This window comes from Rhea pennata, chromosome 31 (genome assembly GCF_028389875.1).
Source record: "Rhea pennata isolate bPtePen1 chromosome 31, bPtePen1.pri, whole genome shotgun sequence".
Classification (NCBI taxonomy): Eukaryota; Metazoa; Chordata; class Aves; order Rheiformes; family Rheidae; genus Rhea; species Rhea pennata.
In genome coordinates this window covers 2718448-2735951 of record NC_084693.1, presented here as the reverse complement: position 1 = coordinate 2735951, position 17504 = coordinate 2718448, and the positions used below count along the sequence as shown (strand labels likewise).

Sequence of the window (17504 nt, the reverse complement as noted above, 5' to 3'; positions counted from 1 at the left end):
TGTTTTCCTCTCTGCTTCGTACTGTCAAACCACACTGCTTCAGGTGGTGGGAAGGAAGGACAGTTGAACTCCATCCTTGAGAGCATCCCTGTCTCTTCCCAACGGATTTTCTCCCCATCCCAAGTGTGTTTGGAGGTGCCCTCGCTGCCTCCTCCTCCTCCAGCCTTGCCCGCAGCAGCCCCACATTCACCTTCCTCCCCAGCCACAGCCCCTTCCCTCTGCTGTCCCCCCAAAAAGGGCAGCTGAGGCCCACTTCAGTCCTGCCCAAAGGATTTTTTTTTTGGGGGGGGGGAGGGTCCAGCGTTCTCATCACTGCCTGGGGGAAAGGCTCCATGTCCTCTCTCCACCTCCTCAAGGACAGTCCCCAGCTCTAACCGCCCCCTCTCTCCAGATAATCTCTCTTGCTGGAGGTGGACATGGCAGCACACCTCCTTCCTCATCTGCTATCTATTAGGCCTTCCCGCTCTGGGATTGAAGAGCTCTTCCCCAAAATAGAGGTGCGGGGGGAAATTCTCCCCAAGGATGGGAGGTCTGGGAGGCCACCAAGGGAAACGTGCATGTTGGAGGGGCTCCCTACAGAGGAAGGGCCCTCACCTCCCCAGAGGGGCGTCCTTCAATCCCTCCATACCCTCCACTGAAAGGAGGAGGTCCTCTGCAAACCTCAGCAAGGGGGAGGCGAGCTCACACGCCCCCATAAAGAGAAGCTGGCCCACAAGCTGTCTGTAGAAAGTACCACCCAAGGACCCTCAGCGAGGAGGGAGCCAGTCCACACCCCCCCCCCCGTGCTCTGCATAAAGGGGGCTCCCAGGAGCGGAAGGCTGGCCAACACCCCCTGAAAGCCCCTGGAGAGATGGAGGCTGGCCCACTCCCTTCCGTAAGGGGCCCAAAGGCCCTCGTGACGGCCAGCCACCCCCAGAAGGGTCCCCAAAAGCCCTCAGTGAGAAGAAGCTTCCCCCTTAAAGGGGTCCCCTAAAACCCCCGATGAGGGGATGGCACATCAAGCCCCCCATAAGGGCTCCCAATGGGGAGAGGCTGGCACCCCCCTCCCCCCAAAAAAGACTCAAGACCCCAGCGAGAGGAGGTGAGACCAGGTCAGCCCCCGCTCCCAGCACGAACCCCCACCCCAACGAAGCCTCTAGTGAAGAAAAACCGGCACAGTCCCCCGATAAAGCCCCCCCGGGGGGGGGGGGGAGACCAGCCCAGACTCTCCAAGTCTCCAGCGAAGGAGGGGCTAGCCCAGCCTTGCTCCCAAAAGACCCCCCCACACCCCCACGGAGGCTCACACCCCCGCGTCCCCGCTGAAGGAGACCCAGTCTCACCTCCCCCCGCCCCGAGGCCTCGGCGAGGGGCGGCAGCGAGGCGGGTGAAGGCGCCTCCCCCCCCCCATCCTCTCCCCAGGGGACCCCCAAGCAGGGAGGACGGCAGCAGGGCGCGGGTGCCCCGGCGGCGGCGGCGGCCCCCCCCGTACTCACACCTCCAGGATGCGGTCCCCCTTGCGCACCCCGGCGCGGTCGGCCGCCCCGCCGCCCAGCACGGCGCTGACATGCTGCAGCGGGGCGTACAGCTCGCCGTTGATGCTCCGCAGCTGGCCGCCCTCGCTCACTTGACCGCGCACGTTGAAGCCGTAGCCGGATTCCGACTTGACGATGCGGACGACGCGGGGGCCGCCCGGCCCCGCCAGGGCCCCGCTGCCGCCGCCGTTCCGGTGCGGCGCCGCCACCGAGCGCGGCAGCCCTTCGCCCTCCTCGTCCGCCATCTTGGCGAGCAGCGCCCCACCGGCCCGTCACGCGACCGCCGCGGCCGCGCCGGCCACCGTAGGGCTCCGCCCTCCCTCCCTCTCACCGGGGGCCGATGGGAAACGTAGGCCGAAGGCAAGGCGGAGCGGCCGGCGCGGAGCATGCTGGGAAGTGTAGTCCGCCCTAGGGGGGGCACGACGTCCAGGGCGGCGCGGCGCGGGGGCTTCTGGGAGTTGTAGTTCTGGCCCGCAGCTGTCTCCATGGCAACCGCGGGGGGGGGGGGGGGGACGCGCCAAGAACGGGCTTTTCTTGGCCTCTCTTCGAGCGCATCGGCGTGCGGGGCCGGCGGGACCCAGGCAGCCACCGCGGGGGAGCCCGCCCACCCCGCCGGAGGCAGGCAGCCCAGCAGGCCCCGAGCAAGGCCCTAGCCCCCTCACGGGTGGGGGCCATCTTGCACCACCCCCTCTGGGGAAGACGAGGCCCCACAGCGCAGCCCCAGGCGCCCGGGAAGGTGAACGGCAAGTCTAGCAGAGTTTGACACGCCAGCATGAAAAGAGGTGCGGTGCCTATTGCCCCCTACAGAAGCAGGGAACCAGGCAAAGGAGGCAGCTTTGCTTAAAAATTAACAAACAACTCCACGCCGCATCCCAGTGTACATGCACTGTTAACATCATATATTCAATTGGCTACAGGCTGACAGATTAAGGCATACATGGTTTTGGTAGCAAAAGTTACAAGGTGTGTTTACAGCACGTTGTCTCACCTCTCCGGTAGGTAAGAACACCGACAACGTTCCTCTAGATTTACCCAAGCTCCTTTACTAAGCATGGGCACACACGCGCGCACGCACACGCACACACACACACACACTAGACCAGCTCATAACTCGCAAGCCCAGAGGAAGCTGGTTGGTATTTTCCAGTTCAAACATGGGACAGGCAGTTCTCAAATATGCTCCCTTGGAGTGGGACAGCAGCAATTATGCCTGTTGCCACATCATTGGAAGACACCAATAATTTATTGAAATAAATACAGGTACAAACTAGGCAGCCTCTGGGTTTAGACACTAGACATGTACACTGGGTACAATTTCTCTGCTCCCATAAGAAAGGGTCTGGAGGACTGGGCAAAGAGCATCGGTACACTGATTTTGGCCATGTGAGCCTCTGCCAAGTCTGGAGCAGCCAGATGTGCTGGAGATCAGAGGTGGAGGCTCCCAAATTGTCACACATTGAGCTTTTTTACAGGAAGGAGTCCAGTTTCAGGAGGATTTCTTCTTTGTAAGAGTGATTCCCCCTCCCCCCCCCCCAAAAAAAAAAAAAAAAAGGTTAAACCCCAAGTCCATGTTGGCAAGGGAGAGGACTCTGTTTGGATGAGGCCCTTCAGAAACAAAGGCTGCTCACAGAGCCACTGAGGCAAACCCAGGACTTACCAGGGAAAGCGAGCTGGGCTCTCCAGGTAGAGAACTGCGTGGTTCACACCAGAGCCAGCTGGTCCCAGCCACTCTAGCCAGTCTCCACCAAACTGGCATCCACATAACCCTGGGACCCAGCAAGGGACAGCATTGTGGACACTTCCTAATCCTCCTTCCTCTGCCAGGACCTCCCCAGCAACCATTGTCCTAGTGTGCCACCGTTCTCCAGGGGCGCTGCCCTCCACTGACAGGTCCAGGGGAGACTGTGAGCGCAGAGGCCAGAGAACAGCAGCCAAGCAGGGAAGTCCAGTCAATGATAACAAGGGGAGAGTCTTCAAACTTGGACCGGCCCTCGAAACTCATGTTTCCACCACTCGAATGAGAGGCAGCGGCTTAGGGCCCGTCACCTGTTTGCTGCAAGAGAGGAAGGATTTATTCAGCCAGCCCAAAAGGAAAACCCGCAGGATAAGTCCTGTCCCAGCCCTGGTAGGTGACTTTCCCCCTTCAACTACCCGCAGGAGGGATCTTTACTCCCCTGAAGGAGGGATATAGGAAAGGAGACCCCTCTGCAAACAGGTAACTACAAAGTAATTTCACAAGGGCAGAGGCAGCAACCTGGAGTCCAGCACCATCTCCAAGACTGCAGCTCCTACTTCCCCAAATGAGACACAGACCCACAGATGAGGCTACTGAGCAGCCTGGCAGGCTCCTCCATCACAGGAGGCTACGTGTTCCCCACATACCTGCTCACATACTCCGATTTTGAGCGTGCCCGGGAGCTGTGGCCACCTCGACTGACTTGCTTCTCAATCAAGTGCTCTATACGATCGTGCATCTCCAGGTTCTGCCGAGAGATGGGAGCCACGGTTAGCACAGGAAGGCAGGGGGCAGAAGGGCTGCTGGGGCACAAATTGCTTGCTGGGAAGTAGAGGAATAATGCTCCAGTATAACCTCTTGCAGTGTGGCAGCTTTTTCCTGAGGGAAATGAAACCCAACCCTCCAGATTAACTGCTCACCAAAAGGAGAGACAGGGATGATTTATAAGATCTGCCTAGCAGCTGAATTGAAAACAGGGAAATCCATGTGTGTGCAGTCTCTCTAGCTGGTGCAGAGAGCCAGTTCTGCTTTCTGCCTGGCTTCACAGAGGGTTTTGCACGTGCACACTGTCCCCATGCAGAGATTAGCAAAATAAGTCACCACGGAGAGAAGAAAGTGCTAGAACTGCCAGTGCAGGCTCCGATTTTATCCAAAAAAGGAGAGAAGTTTGACACGCATTACAATCCCAGAGGCTGGAATGCAATTTTAATTTCTGACACGCACGCAGTCAACTCCAGCTTTGTAAGCAAGAAGGGTTTTGCTGCCAGAGAAATGGGCTTGATGAGATTATTTTGAACTCGATTTGAGCTCACAGCTGCTCCAGCAACCCCGGCTTCATCAGAAACCATCACATTAGCTTCAAGAAACAGCACGACCCTCAGGGCTACAGAGGGCACGTTGCCCTGCTTGAAGCAGGTGTCACTGCAAGGGAACAGCTTTGCTGCTGGCCGCTTTGCCCAGAACCTGACATGCTGCGAAAGTCCTTTCTGTAACAATAACAGCCACATCCTGCGGGCACGAAAGCCAGTCGCACCGGGATACGTCAACAAGAGGCTCCGAGCTCAGAGCCAGCTCCCCCATCCAGCCTCCTGAGACGGCCCTAGTAGGACTCACCTCAGCCTCCAAGTAAGCAACCTTCTCCTTGAGCTCCTGGATCATGGCATCTTTGGCCTGAATCACCGTTTTGGAGTTCTGGAGCTGTAAAAGAAAGTTCACAGTAGCTACAAATCCCTCTTGTGTACACCTGGGCTGGAAAAGCATCTACAAAGGAGGACAGCTTAGCCAGCCAACCTTCTGCCTGTGAACACCCACAACATTAACCCCAAAATCTGCATAAGAACAATCAAAAAAGCCTCAAGTCAAGCCTGAGAATTAAGCCATAGGTGAAGGAGCCTCTGCTCACACAGCTGAGATTTAACTCTTTCAGCAGGCCAAATTGGGCACGCAGTAGTGCTTTTATTACCTTCCCTCCCAGGGTACAACCGCCACCATGGCTAACATTGAAGCCCTTTGGTGGGTTGTCACTGCAGGGTCCATTGCTGCTTCAGGGCAGCGGGACAGGGCTTGGGGCTCCCTGTGACCCTGCGTCCCTTTGGTTTGCAAAGGGAATCGCCCCCACAAACTAGTTGCTTCCAAGTAGCTCATTCGAGACACATTTTTACCATCCCAGCAGGACCCCGTGAGCCCAGTCCTTTCTGGCTGTTCCTGGGCCAGCTCTGCCCCATTCAGCCTGCCACCCTAGAGGCACCCACCAGCCCTGCTCATCTCACCTGCTCAATCATCTGGCGGACTTTGCGCTGCTGGCTTTTCAGCATGTCATCCAGATGGTGTATTTTCTCCCGCAGCATGGCCACCTCCTTCTCTAGCTTGGCTGACCTAGGAAAAACAAATAGAGAGTCCAGGAGCTGCTGTGTGGCTTCCCAAGAAGGGGGAAAAACCTCCAGCACCTGCTTAGCTATGCCCAGAGCAACTTTCATCAGCCAGGTCTCTAGAGCTGCACAGCTTTGGAAACACATCAACTAGACAAGGTAAGGAGAGGCAGAGACAAAACTTATTCAAACAGGAGCCACAAGGACTACCAGAAACAGACTGCAGGGACACAGGAATATCAAGAAGAGTCAGGCCACAAAACAAGGCCTTCAAGAAATAAATCACTGCCAATTAACCCCAGGAGCAAATGAATACAAGCCGAGTGTGGCAAATTCTACGTGAGAGGAAAAATGGGTTATTCTTGAGGCTCCCTCATCAGGGCAAAACCTGCCCTGAGCTCTCCAGCCCGCAGCGTGGCCGCTAGAGGTCTCCGAGCTGTCCAGCTCCAGAGCCTTCGTTTTCAGAGCAGAGCAAAGCTGCGGGAGGTATTTGGAGATTAGTCAGCTCTCGGGAGTAGGGCGCTGTTTTGCAAGCCGGAGAGCAAGCACGCCCTTCGCAGGAATGTGCAGTCATGCCCCAGCGAGCTGACACCCCGACCCAGCGGCGTGGGCTTGCTGTGGAGTTGGCAGCCGAGCCAGAGGCCGAGCCTCACCGGTCTTGTTCGGCGAGCTTGTCACCTTCCACGCTTCTCAGCCTCGCCAGCTCGGCTTCGCCTTCTTTCATCTTCAGCAGCAAACTCCCGTGCTCCTGCAGCAGAGCGAGAGGCCACGTTACACACAGGGAAACAAGTTGCAACACATGCTCCTTGGCCTCCCTTTCAGAGCCGATACAAAGCAACAAACTACAAGCACCCAGAGCGCGAGGCAGGCTCAGCTCAGCCCCTCCAACGAGTTGTGGGTTGTCTTCTCGAGCACTGAGTTTACATGCAAGAGAAGACAGGCCAAGGCAGCCACAGAGATGACCGACAGCAGACATCCCACTCCTTTCTCCTTAGGTTAGGTGCAAGGCACAGAGCCATCTCCTTCCCTGCTGGTGGGCCAGGCAGCAGCAGCCTCAGACTGCTTCACACTCGTACTAAACTTAGATTTATGAGTTTAATATTATTACGAGCAGACTACAGCCAAAAGAAAATCAAGACTGAAGATTGTGTTAATGCCCCCATGAGAAGAACAACCAGGCAGCGGTCTAGACTGCATGAGCGTTTCCAGGATACCTAGAAGAAATGGTTGCTCTGTGCAAACCCTATCTTCTAGACCTGAGAAACACAAGTCTGAAACAGTCATTTTTTTAGCTGTTCCCAGTGCAGGCTCAAGATAGCTCTTTGTCTGATGCTTTCAGGTAAAGCCTGGTTAGGAAGTCAAACTCTCCATACGGTACTCTGCAGCAGGTACAAAAAGGGATACAGCTGCGGGAACTGCTGTCCACGGGGTCTGCGCTGAGCGCTGCCAAGCTCAGCATCATTAGGCCATCCCACTACACCAGCACAGAGGGATCAGGCAGCTCTGCTGGTCAAGCCAGCCCCACTGTGGCTTCAGGGATGATACCTTCTCCATCCCTGCCAGGAGTCTCTGGAGTTCCTCCACCTGCACCTCCTTCTCCACCACGCTCTTCTCCGCTTTCCGCAAGGCAGAGGTTGTTTGCTCCACTTCCTCCTGGTACTGCGAGACCGTCCGCTGCAAGTGAGATTGAGACCCCTTTAGCACTGACTCTGGCACACCCAGACACCAAAGCCTCTAGAAACCTTCTCCCAAGCAACGTTTTGAAGAGTCACTGCTGCTTGAAGCCTTGGCAGGCAGATTTAGCTGAAGGCAGCTGGGCGTCTCAGCAAACAGCCCAACATGCTTCAGAGAAGAGGTTCTTTAGAAAGCCTGCCTGGCTTCAAAGCACTTCAAAGGAGCGAGCGCTTAAATACTGCAGCAACGAAGGCACCTCAAATGCAAAAACACGTTCGTTCCCAGCTGCACATGTTCTGGGGCTGTCTGCAGGCTCCTCTGGGACCACCTGCCTGAGAAATCGCCCTCAAGACACAGCCCCGTTCATGCATCGACAGCTCAGGAACAGATCAGGGACAACAGCATGGAGCCCCACTGAAGCAGGCTCAGACCACAAGGCAAATTGAGAACATCTGAAAGCTGCTGGCAGGATCAAGACCTCATGAGATGGCAATATTGAGGATCCTGGCCCATGGCCCACAGTCAGCCTCACAGCTACACCCACTCCTGCCCAAAAAGCAGCACCAAGACCCCAACATGCTGCCACAAACACACCCAGCAACGTCCCGAGCCCAAGCGCAGGCACACTCAGTGCGGGTACTGTCATCGCAGAGAGATGTCGCCTCGCTGGAGGAAGACGTTATCACCCAAACCCACTTCCCCAGCGGACAGCGTAAGCACCGTCCCCCAACCTGCTCCAAGGAAGCCCCTAGGCTGCCTGGGACTAGTTTGGTCTGCGGCACAGGATGCGGGTTGGGACGTCACCTCTCCCACCAACCACCTGCAGCCTCAGAGCGGCGAGGTAAAGCGTTCAGGCCCAACCCATCCGGGCAGCGAGCAGGCACAGGAAAACAAACCAAAGAGGGTCATTAATCACCAGCGCTGAGGAAGTGAGGAAAGCAAATGCAGCAGCTTCGTCAGCACCGCTCGGCAGGGAGAAGCCGTCTCGGCTGACGGCCGCAGCCTGCTTTCCCCGTCGCGCTCTGATGGTTTCAGGCCCGGCTGCCCGTGACGGGCTGCAGACAGCAGCCACTCGCAGACGGCGGCCCACCGTGTCCCTTCCCAAAACACTTGGGACGCGCTGCAGGTTGCCGCTATGCTGCCTGCGGTGGGAGACTCTCTTGCGTATTCTTATCACGCAGTGCAAAAAAAACCAGCTGGCACCTTTCAACCTCGCTGCTGCTTCTATTTTATTTAACAAGGAAAGCATTTATGACTCCAGACTAGCTTGGGCAAACACAGAGGCTGTCTGCTAGGGTTTGACTAGACTTTCAGGAGCCAGGCCCTACTCCTGGTGCGTTTTAGCAGCAGGCAGCTTGCTCTGAGCTTGCTGTTGTGCAAGGAGAAACCTTCGGCTGCCCAAATCCTGCCAGGCTCATCAGTGTGGAGCCCAAGCCACCCCAGCAGTGTCGGCTAAAGCACGCCCCAACTGCACACCAACGTGGCCGGCCCCAGGCTTGTGGTCCACAACCAGACTGCGGAGGTTCACCCAGCCGCCCCATACAGCTCCCCAGGCCATGCTCTCCCCAACGCAGTCACCTCAAAGGCCTTCTTCTCCAGCTGATGGCACTTCTCAGCCTCCTGCAGCTTCGCGAACAGCCTCTTTGCCGTCTGTCGGATTTTCTCTACATCGTCTCCTAGATAATCCTCCTCCTGCAGAGACGTTAAGAGGACGGGCTCAGCAGCGAGGAGGTATCAAACGAGCCCCCCTCCCTTCTGCGGGCAGCTATGTTGGCTGAAAAGTCTGCAACATCAAATCTCAGCATGGACGATGAGAGGAGCTCCTGTCCTCACCTCCCACGCTCGAGTGACAGCTTGCAGCCCTCAAGATAATACATGCAACATCCTTTGGTAGCCTTCCAAGCCCTGCTTTCAGGGATGCCATAGCAGATCCACGCTTGGGAAACCCGAAACTCAGCAATGGGCATCGAGTCAACCATTGAGCCCAAAATCCCAAATCCCAGCCCCTGAGCTACTGCTGAGATGGCTTGCTGCTTCTGGGCAGCTCAGAGCACCTGCCCCCTGGCCAGGGGGAAAAAAAAATAATAAAAAAAAATAAGAGCTTAAGAAATAGTTACCAACTTCAGACTTCTGAGCCCTGCTTCTAAGAAGTTCTGTTCAGAGATCTAAAAACCCCATTAGGATCATTTTTATAATAAAGCTGCAGTCCATTTCCGACCCGATGCTGATAAAAGACTAATGCTACAGCTAGCTGTAAAAGGCAAGGCAAAAGCATCCGACCGCATGCCGAACAGGCTCCTAGCTGCCTGCTGCGAGGCAGATTTCAAAAGGGGGGGGGGGGAAATGATGTTACCGTTTATAATTCAGAAATCCCCCTTTCGGCCACGTACCTGATCCTCCCAGGAGTCGGCCCGTAGCCTCTCAGGGTACGGCCAGCTTCCGTTGGGCTTGTCCGACGCGACCTGTTTAAGGGAAGGTCAAGCCAAGAGCCACGTAACGCTTCCCAGCCCAGGCGCTCGCAAGAAAAAGCAAAACAGTCGCATGCAGACAGCTAGCTCTGGGGCACCGCAGCAACTCGAGACAGAGGGTTTTCTTTTCCCTCCCCCCTGTAAATAAACATGCAATAGCGCATTTTGGCCGGCCAATGCATGTTGCTTACTGACTCCTCGTTACTTGCTTGTGCAAGTTTCTAATTTTACCTGTAAGCGGTGCCGAGGTGGCTTTTTTTTGCCCCGAGTGCTTCAATCTTTAAGGCCCCTTTTATCAATTGCTGGACCCAAAGATGACATCTTGTTTAAAAAGAACAACAACAAAAAAACAAAGCTAAAAAAAAAAAAAACGTGCATCATTTAAAGCCCGAAAAATGCTCCCGTTACCTGTGCAGGTTGTTTATCTCCTTGTCTGTTCTCAAGTTTACTACTTAAGTCTTCCCGCAGCTTCTTCAAAGAACTTCTAGCCTGGCAAAGGCAAGTCAATTTAGCTTGATCTGCACGAACAGCGTCGCTCAGCCCAACAGAAATCAAACGGCGGCTCGGCGGCCGCCCTGCGCCGAGACGCAATCGATTGCTCGCGCACCAATTTGTACTCTGGTTTCGCTCGAGACCTGCCTGCGAGCAGCGCTCTCACAGCGGCCACGAGCCTTGCTAGGCAGCTTTATCGTAAGACCACGGGCGTTAAAAAATAATAAAAAAAAAATAAGGCAAAAATCAACGATTGCTGAAAAATCAGTAGTGTCTACAGATTGCTGGTTTTTGTTTTTTGTTTTTTGAAGAGATCATCACAAACTACAGCTTGGAAGCGCTGAAAAGATCCCTGCAGTTCCCAGCTCTATCTCTGCCACCCGGCAGGACTCGGACAAGTACAATCTTGACTTGCAGCTACCTGAATTAGTCAGAGAAAAGGAGCCGGAGGAATGATTTACGGGCCTTTTCCTCAGCCGTAGCAAACGCTGAAGGGCTGCAACTCCAGCGTTTTTCGAAGAGAAGCGGCTTCTCAAAGCGTTACAGCGCGGCTTCGTCCCTCGCCCAGGAACGCGTCGCTGGGTTTTAGGGGCCCGAGGCAGCGGGGCAGAGCCGCCCCAGAGCACGCAGCAGCGTTGCTCGCTGGGCAGCGATCGAGCCCTCGATCCAGCAGCCGGTTATTCTGCTCTGGCTGCATCAAGACATCCAAAGGGTGGATTTTTTTTTTTTTTTTTTTTTTTTTGGAGCGCACGATCTAGGGCACTTCTCTTCAATGCACAGACTGGTCCCACCACCACAGCTTACTGGTTTAGCTTATTCACTGGTTTTCACACGCGGGATTAAGTTGTACTGCACAGTTCCGCTGCTTCAGCTATTCTGATAGGGCTACAGCCTTCGCGGGGAGACAAGGGCTAAGCCACGCTCGGCTCTTACTAAGAGGCCTTTTGAATCCCGACTCCTGTTTCCATCTCAGCTGCGGGGAGCTAGAGGAAAGCTCAGATCAGAAGAGCTGAAGTCGAAGCCCCAGCAGCGGGGAGGATCGCGCACCGAACGAACGGCAGCATCCAGGTGGTTGAGAGATAAGGTCTCGGTGACTAATGCCCCGGGGAGGGCTGGAGCCCTGGGAACGTTTGAATTCGAGGCTGTACTGCAGACAGGAGGCAGCACGAACACTGTGTTGCCTTACGGGGGCGGCGGGGAGAAAAACACTCGTTTTGGCAGAGGAGTCAGAAGGATGACGTAAAAGATCTGGAGGCCGTGCTACCAGATCTGCCCCTGGGGCCAGCACCCAGCACAGAAACTCCCCCAGGAGAGCAAGCCCAAATTTAAATTTGGGGTTTGGGGTTGTTCTTTTTCGCTAGAGTCAAGCTGCCCGGACCAGAACACGCATGCAACCGCTTCCACGCCTTGCAACCACCTCTCCAGAAATAACATCCCCACCAGGAGCAGGAGAAAGGGTTAACCTCCCAACAGCCTCATCTTCCAGTTTACTCTGGGAGATGAGACATACCAAAGAAACTGCCTTTTAACGAGAGGCTCCAGCTGTGCCGCACCCAGGCACGCAGGGGACAGCCTTGGGGGAAAGTCATCACGCAATTCTCTTCAAATTCAGTCCATATAGTAGAGCAATTAGTCAGGCTGAGTTAATTTATGGCACTTGATTAGACTAGTGCCCTGTACAGGCAAGTCAACAAACTGGAGAGTTCAGCTCCGCCGCTGGTTTGCCGGCGTTTAGACGCACGTATGGGGCTCAGCTGGCCGACACCGAGCCCGCGTGGGCATCGCCTCCGTTTTGGTGGAGAAGGCAGGAGCAGCCCAGCACGTGTGAAACCACCACCGGACACCCCGAGGGAGAGCAGAGCACCCCAGGCCCCCACAACAAGCCCCCTGGCAGCAGCTGCACGTCAGGACAGCGCACGCGAGCCCGAGCCCCCACGGATGTAGCTACCTCTTGAATGTAACGAACTTCGCTTTTCAGCTGGTTGACGTGCTCTTCGTGATTCACGCCGCCCTCAGCCCGTCCTTTGAGATAAACCTGAGCAAGAGAGACGTTAACACCGGGGAAGCTGTGAGTGAGACTGTCCTGAACTACAGGCATCCCAGTAACATCAGCAAAAAGGCCAGGACACCAGATCTCGCAGCTCCCCAAACTTCTGCAGCCTGTCAAACGTTGCCGGCAGCTTCTCCTTTGCAGCCAATCTTGTCTGGCTTTTTAAGAAGCTGCCACCTCCTCTGCAGTCCCAGAAGGGCTGCTCCAGATTGAAGCTGCATCCCCCCAAACCCTGGGATGTTCCCCTGAGCTGATGCAGGTGCTGCACCAAGCCTCCTGCCAGTACAGGAGCTTCTTGTCCTCGCACCTTCACGTGCAATCTTGCACCAAAGCCAACAGCAGCAGGAAGCCAGCGACCATACCTTAATGATCTCCTCGTCGCCATCGTTGGATTTGATGCGTTCGGATGCCAGGGAGTGACCGTTGCTCGATCTGTTGGCCACCATGGCGAAGGCCTTTCCTACGGGCTGCAAGACACAGAGAAAGGACAAAGCTTTCAGAAACACAAGACTAGCTGGAATGGTTTGCCCTGCTTTTATGGGGCGAGTACTAGTCAGATCAGCACCATGCACTACGGCAGAGGAACGTGGCAGCAAAAATGGTCTCAGGAACTGGCATCAGAGCGGTAACAGATCAGGAGAGGAATTTTCTACTTCCCAAAGTGTAAAGCAGCTGATTCTCCCTCCAAACATCATTTTCCCTTCCCCCAAAGTCAGCACGTGAACTTGCATTTCCCACTCCAGCTTGCACACATAAGTTGGGGAATCTTCTTCCTCATGAAGTTCACCCATCTAAAGTCCCACGGGGCAGTTCAGTCATTAAATCCAGAGCCTGGCACGCGAGGACCGTGCCCACGGGAAGCAAGGCATCCGCACGCGGGAGACACGCACCTTCTGCTTCACCTGCTCACATCGATCGCCCGGAAGGTCGTTTGGCAGAGTCAACCTCAGCACCTTCAAGTTGTCCTAAAACAAGAGGCAGGTTTTAGGTTTTAACTCTCGACAAATCATTCATATCCAGCTCCAGCCCTGCACAGATATTGGCCAAGAGCTGGGCCAGTTTGCTTCGAAAGCCAGATGAGCATCGCCACAGATGCGCGAACAAGCTGCCTGCTCCTTTGGCTTGAGCTCCAGCCTACAAGCTAACAAGAGTTAACACGCAGCGAATCCATCAGGGCTTGCAGAGGAGCTGTGGCCCAGCCAAGACCGAGATAACGCAGACAGGCTGAAGAAGCAAATGCTGGACTCGCTTTAACACGGGCCCTCCTTCGCGAGGGGGTCACGGCCACCACCGGTCACGCCGGCGGGCGACGCGGGTGCTGCCGCAGGACGTTCGGCGGCAGCCGGGCGAAAACAGCTGCTCTCTGCTCACGCTCCGGGACCTTGACGTATTTATCTCCGTCCTTGCTCCACCCAGGACCGACCACAGCTGGAGCCAGACACGCTCGCGCACGGGTGAACGCACACCGGCACGGGCCGAGCCGAGCCCGTTTGGCAGCTGCTGGCAAGGCAGGCGCAGTGAACTGCTCCTCAGAAGAGGGACCACCACCGCGGCCAGATTCACCATCAAGAGCTTTGCAGCTTATCGCACCAACGGAAGCGTGAGCTCCGCAGCACCCGCTTCCAGGCGTCACCCGTACGTCGTAGCAAACGCAGCCTCCAACCAGGAGCCGCTCAAAGGCTTCGCTAGCCTGGACAGGCCGACGGCAGCGGAGAGCCAAGGCGGGCGCCCGCGCAGCAACAGGCGCCCTCCCTTCGGACACGTCAGCTTCCTGCTCCCCAAAGCGCTGCCAAGGTAGTCCTGCCTCACCGTCTCCAAGGGCGCTTTTCCCCATCCACGTCCCGACAAACCATCTGGTTGTTTTCAAAATATTGTGCCTGCACCGCTCTCCCAAACGCCGGCTCGCTGGGAAGCGGAGAGCCCTCCTACAGATCTTCGCCAGAGCCAAGCGCTGCGATCGTCCCCTCCGTTCGCCCGTAATTAAGACAATTATCCGGCGCAGACTTCACCAGGGCTCTCCTAGGGCTCAACAGTGCTCGCTGTTGAGCCGAATACAAGGAACATTTTCCCAGGCGAGAACCGCGGAGTTAGACACCACCTTTGGAGCTACGCAAGTGCTAGAAGAGGTTGATGCAGAGCAGACATCCAAAGCGGCCGATGCTTTCGATTAGAGCTGGGAATCGCTCATCAGTTTTACACCGGGGAAGCAGCTTCAAGCAGCAACCACTGGCAGAACAGTTTGCACGCAGAACTGCAGATGAAAGCAAACGGGACGCAGGGACGAGCAGGGTCAGAGCCGTCCTCGCCTTGGTCCAGCTCTTAAAGGGAAGAAATATCCCTAGACAACCAGCGCTGGGGAATTACCTCTGCTTAGGAGCTGTGAAATAGCATCTGTGCTCTTCAGCATCCCTCCGTGCTTTTGCTCCGGAGTCATTTCGACGCTTTGGGAAGTCCTGCCTGGACGCAGCAACTTCGCCTCCTTCCCGTGGGTCACCGCCGCGCCGGTCCCCTCCCGCGTCACCACTCGCGGCTTTTGTTTGCGAGCACAAGGACGTGCCGGCACCGTCGCGCGTGCGCCTCAAGCGCTTTCCTCCGGGAGATCCGCGGCGGCGAGAAACCAGCGCGAGCCCGCGCTCCGTCCCACACCCCGAACGGTGCCGACGCAGACCGGGCAAAGGCTTCTCCCAGCTGCATGCGCCCGGCGCCTCTCGCCGGCCCGCTCTCGCGCTCCTCCCTGCCGTGATGGAAGGGAACCAACGCTCCCTTCCCCGACGCGGCTCTGCCGCGAGGTGGGAGTTTGGACAAGCCTCTCTCAGCTTCAGGAGGAGGAAAAACAGCTTTTTGAGGGCTTTGAAGGTGGCAAAGGCGGGTGCAAACCCAGTCAAGTTGGCTGCAGATCCCTCCCTGCGCGGAGCTTGTTTTCCCTTCACTGCGGGAAAACTACCTTCCTCCAGCTGTAGAAGAGTAGAAAGAGCCTGTTTCTCTCCAGAAAGGGGAAAAAAAACCTGTTGCAGGACCTCAAGGTGAGAATTCCCCCCCCCACAAGAGGAGAAATGCAGGCGGCCAGCCTGAAAACACAGTCGGTCACTCCATTAGTCAGGCGAAGGCCTCCGAACAGGTGCAGCCGACACGACGTGGGTTGAACGGGCCTCTAGCGCTATTATTTGGGGGGCTCTAAGCTCCCATCCGCCAAAGGGGACGTCTTACGCCCTTACCCCGGCATTTCTCCCCCTCTGTGCTGCCAAACATGGAAGAGCGGAGCCACGGGAACCCCCCTCTCCACGCCAGCCACCCCGGTCGCTTACCTCCGGGCTACCCTCAGATCAGCTCTGCCACCTCTCGCCGCCTGTTTACAGGTTGCAAACTGCTCCGAAACGGAGGGGACGCTGGATTTTGGGGGCCTCCCTGCTGTTTTCTGCGGGCGGCAGAGCGTTTCACGACACCACGGCTGTCTGGTGAGGACAGAGGACCTTGCACTCGCCTCCCGGAGCGCCTCATGTTGCGGGTGGAGGGGAACGAAAGCAAACCTGGCACGACAACCACTTCCTTCACGCCCTAACCGTACGCCGGTGCACGGGGGTTACCCAACCCGGCGGTGTGCGTTGCTTGCAACACACCCTGCGCTGCGTGTTTACAGCTTTTACTACCGGCCTCAGGAATTAACCGCGATCCAGGTAGTTTAGCAAGGTTTGTTTTCTCGCTACAGCAAAGAACCGACTGTCGGAGGGGTACAGCAACCAACTGAAAACTTTGGAAATCTTTGGGAAGACCCTAGGTGCGAGGCTGGCTAGAGGGAGAGATGCTAGCTCTGCTCCACGGAAACCGCTTGCAGAGCAGCCCTGGGAGAAGGAGGCTGGGAAACCCCCCTCGTGGAGAGGGCTCAGAGGAGACGCAGCCCCGTCCGAGGACCCCGCGGAGAGCGGAGCGATGCCGATGACACCGCACGGTTTTGCAACCGCAGCCAAGTCGCTTCATCCATCTCAACTGTTAAATTAGAACAGGCCGGACCTGACCCAGAGGGGATCATCAGGGATCATTAGCAAATAGCTCCAGCGTTTGGAGATACCTGGCGTTACAGAGGCACTTATCACCCTAATAACCTATTAGCCAAACATGCCCAACTCGGCAATCGCTCCATATAAGGCCAGAAAGCTGCAGGGAATTAGGACTCTCCTGCGGAGACTCAAAGATGAGTCACCCCAACAGGGATCGGATTCGGGAGCCGGGCAGACACGGCCCGGCAGAAGGAAGCCGGCGCCGAGTGTTTGCTCTCCAGCGCAGAGTGCGAAGGCGTTTTAGAGGGTCCCTCGTCAGCGGGGTCGCCCCTGCACACGTCCTATCGGGATCCAGGCAAAAGAAAAGGTGGATTTACCCACTGCGATCCTTGCCCGTCGGGCGGGAGGGTTTTGCAGGCGCCGCAGCCAGCGATTTCCCCAAACGCCCATTATTTCACCGAGCGAAAGGACACAGCGACAGGGAGGAAAAGAGCCGGACAGGCCGGCGGCGCGGAGCAGCCCGCGGAGGGGCAAGCGCAAAGTTCACGGAGCTCCGCGAGCTCCTCGCGCCTTCCTAGAAGCGGCAAGACGAGTTTTAGCGGCAGCCGAGCCGCGGGCGGGCTCCGGGGCAGGGCCCGGCCCCGACGCCGGGGCAGCGCACAGCAGGGCCCCTCACATCCTATGGGGCTGGTGGGCTTGGGGGGACCCGGGACCCCCCTCCCCAAAGCCACTGGGGCACCGCTCGCCCCGGCTCCCACCCGCCAGCAAAGTGGGAAACCGCACGGGCGAGCCGTTCCCCCCTTCCCTTCCCCTGCCCTGCCCTCCCCGGGGGCCCCCGCCGCCCGGCCGGGGCTCACCGAGCTCTCGCCGTGGGGCCGCACGTCCAGCACCGCGCACCAGCCCCGCAGCCCGTTCATGGCCCCGCTGCCGCCGCCCCGCCGCGCCCGCCGCTTATATTCGGCCCCGCCCACCCGCGGCCCCGCCCCCTCCAGGCCCCCGCCCCTCGTGAGGCCACGCCCCCGAGACCGCGCCCCCCTGCTCTAATCACGCCCCCTGTGCGCGCGCGCGCGCCCGAGTGCGCCCCAAGGCGGGACAAGCCGAGCCGAGCCGGGCCGGGCCGCTCTCGGAGGGCACCGTTAAACCCCGCCCGTACCGGGGCTCCCAGCTGGGGCGAATAACGCAGAGGCGGCTCCAGCCCAGCCCGCTTTGC

The 17504-nt window shown here is 57.3% G+C and overlaps 2 protein-coding genes across 8 annotated transcripts in view; both read right to left on the bottom strand.

The window, feature by feature from the left end:
- Positions 1-1785, bottom strand: part of SNX27 (sorting nexin 27) — a 35131-nt gene extending 33346 nt beyond the window's left edge. Inside the window, exon 1 of one of the 4 annotated variants that reach the window (XM_062598059.1) lies at positions 1473-1785. In XM_062598059.1, coding sequence (XP_062454043.1) covers positions 1473-1756 — 284 coding nt within the window. In that variant the 5' untranslated portion in view covers positions 1757-1785. The remainder of the gene's footprint in view (positions 1-1472) is intronic. The other 3 variants (XM_062598063.1, XM_062598061.1, XM_062598062.1) reach the window with 3 other exon arrangements.
- A 591-nt stretch (positions 1786-2376) lies between these two features.
- Positions 2377-17213, bottom strand: TUFT1 (tuftelin 1). Of its 4 annotated transcripts, none has more exons than XM_062598065.1 (13): positions 17152-17213; positions 13190-13264; positions 12662-12766; positions 12198-12284; positions 10166-10246; positions 9680-9751; positions 8868-8981; positions 7161-7289; positions 6269-6363; positions 5517-5622; positions 4861-4944; positions 3894-3994; positions 2377-3564 (listed from the first exon to the last, which is right to left on the bottom strand). In XM_062598065.1, the coding sequence occupies exons 1-13, from the start codon at positions 17209-17211 to the stop codon at positions 3510-3512; spliced, it is 1164 nt and encodes a 387-aa protein (XP_062454049.1). In that variant the 5' UTR covers positions 17212-17213; the 3' UTR covers positions 2377-3509. The 4 variants fall into 4 exon arrangements, with proteins under 4 accessions (XP_062454049.1, XP_062454050.1, XP_062454052.1 ...); XM_062598066.1 differs by having other exon boundaries at positions 13202-13264; XM_062598068.1 differs by lacking the exon at positions 10166-10246 and having other exon boundaries at positions 17152-17211.
- Positions 17214-17504: the final 291 nt, after the last annotated feature.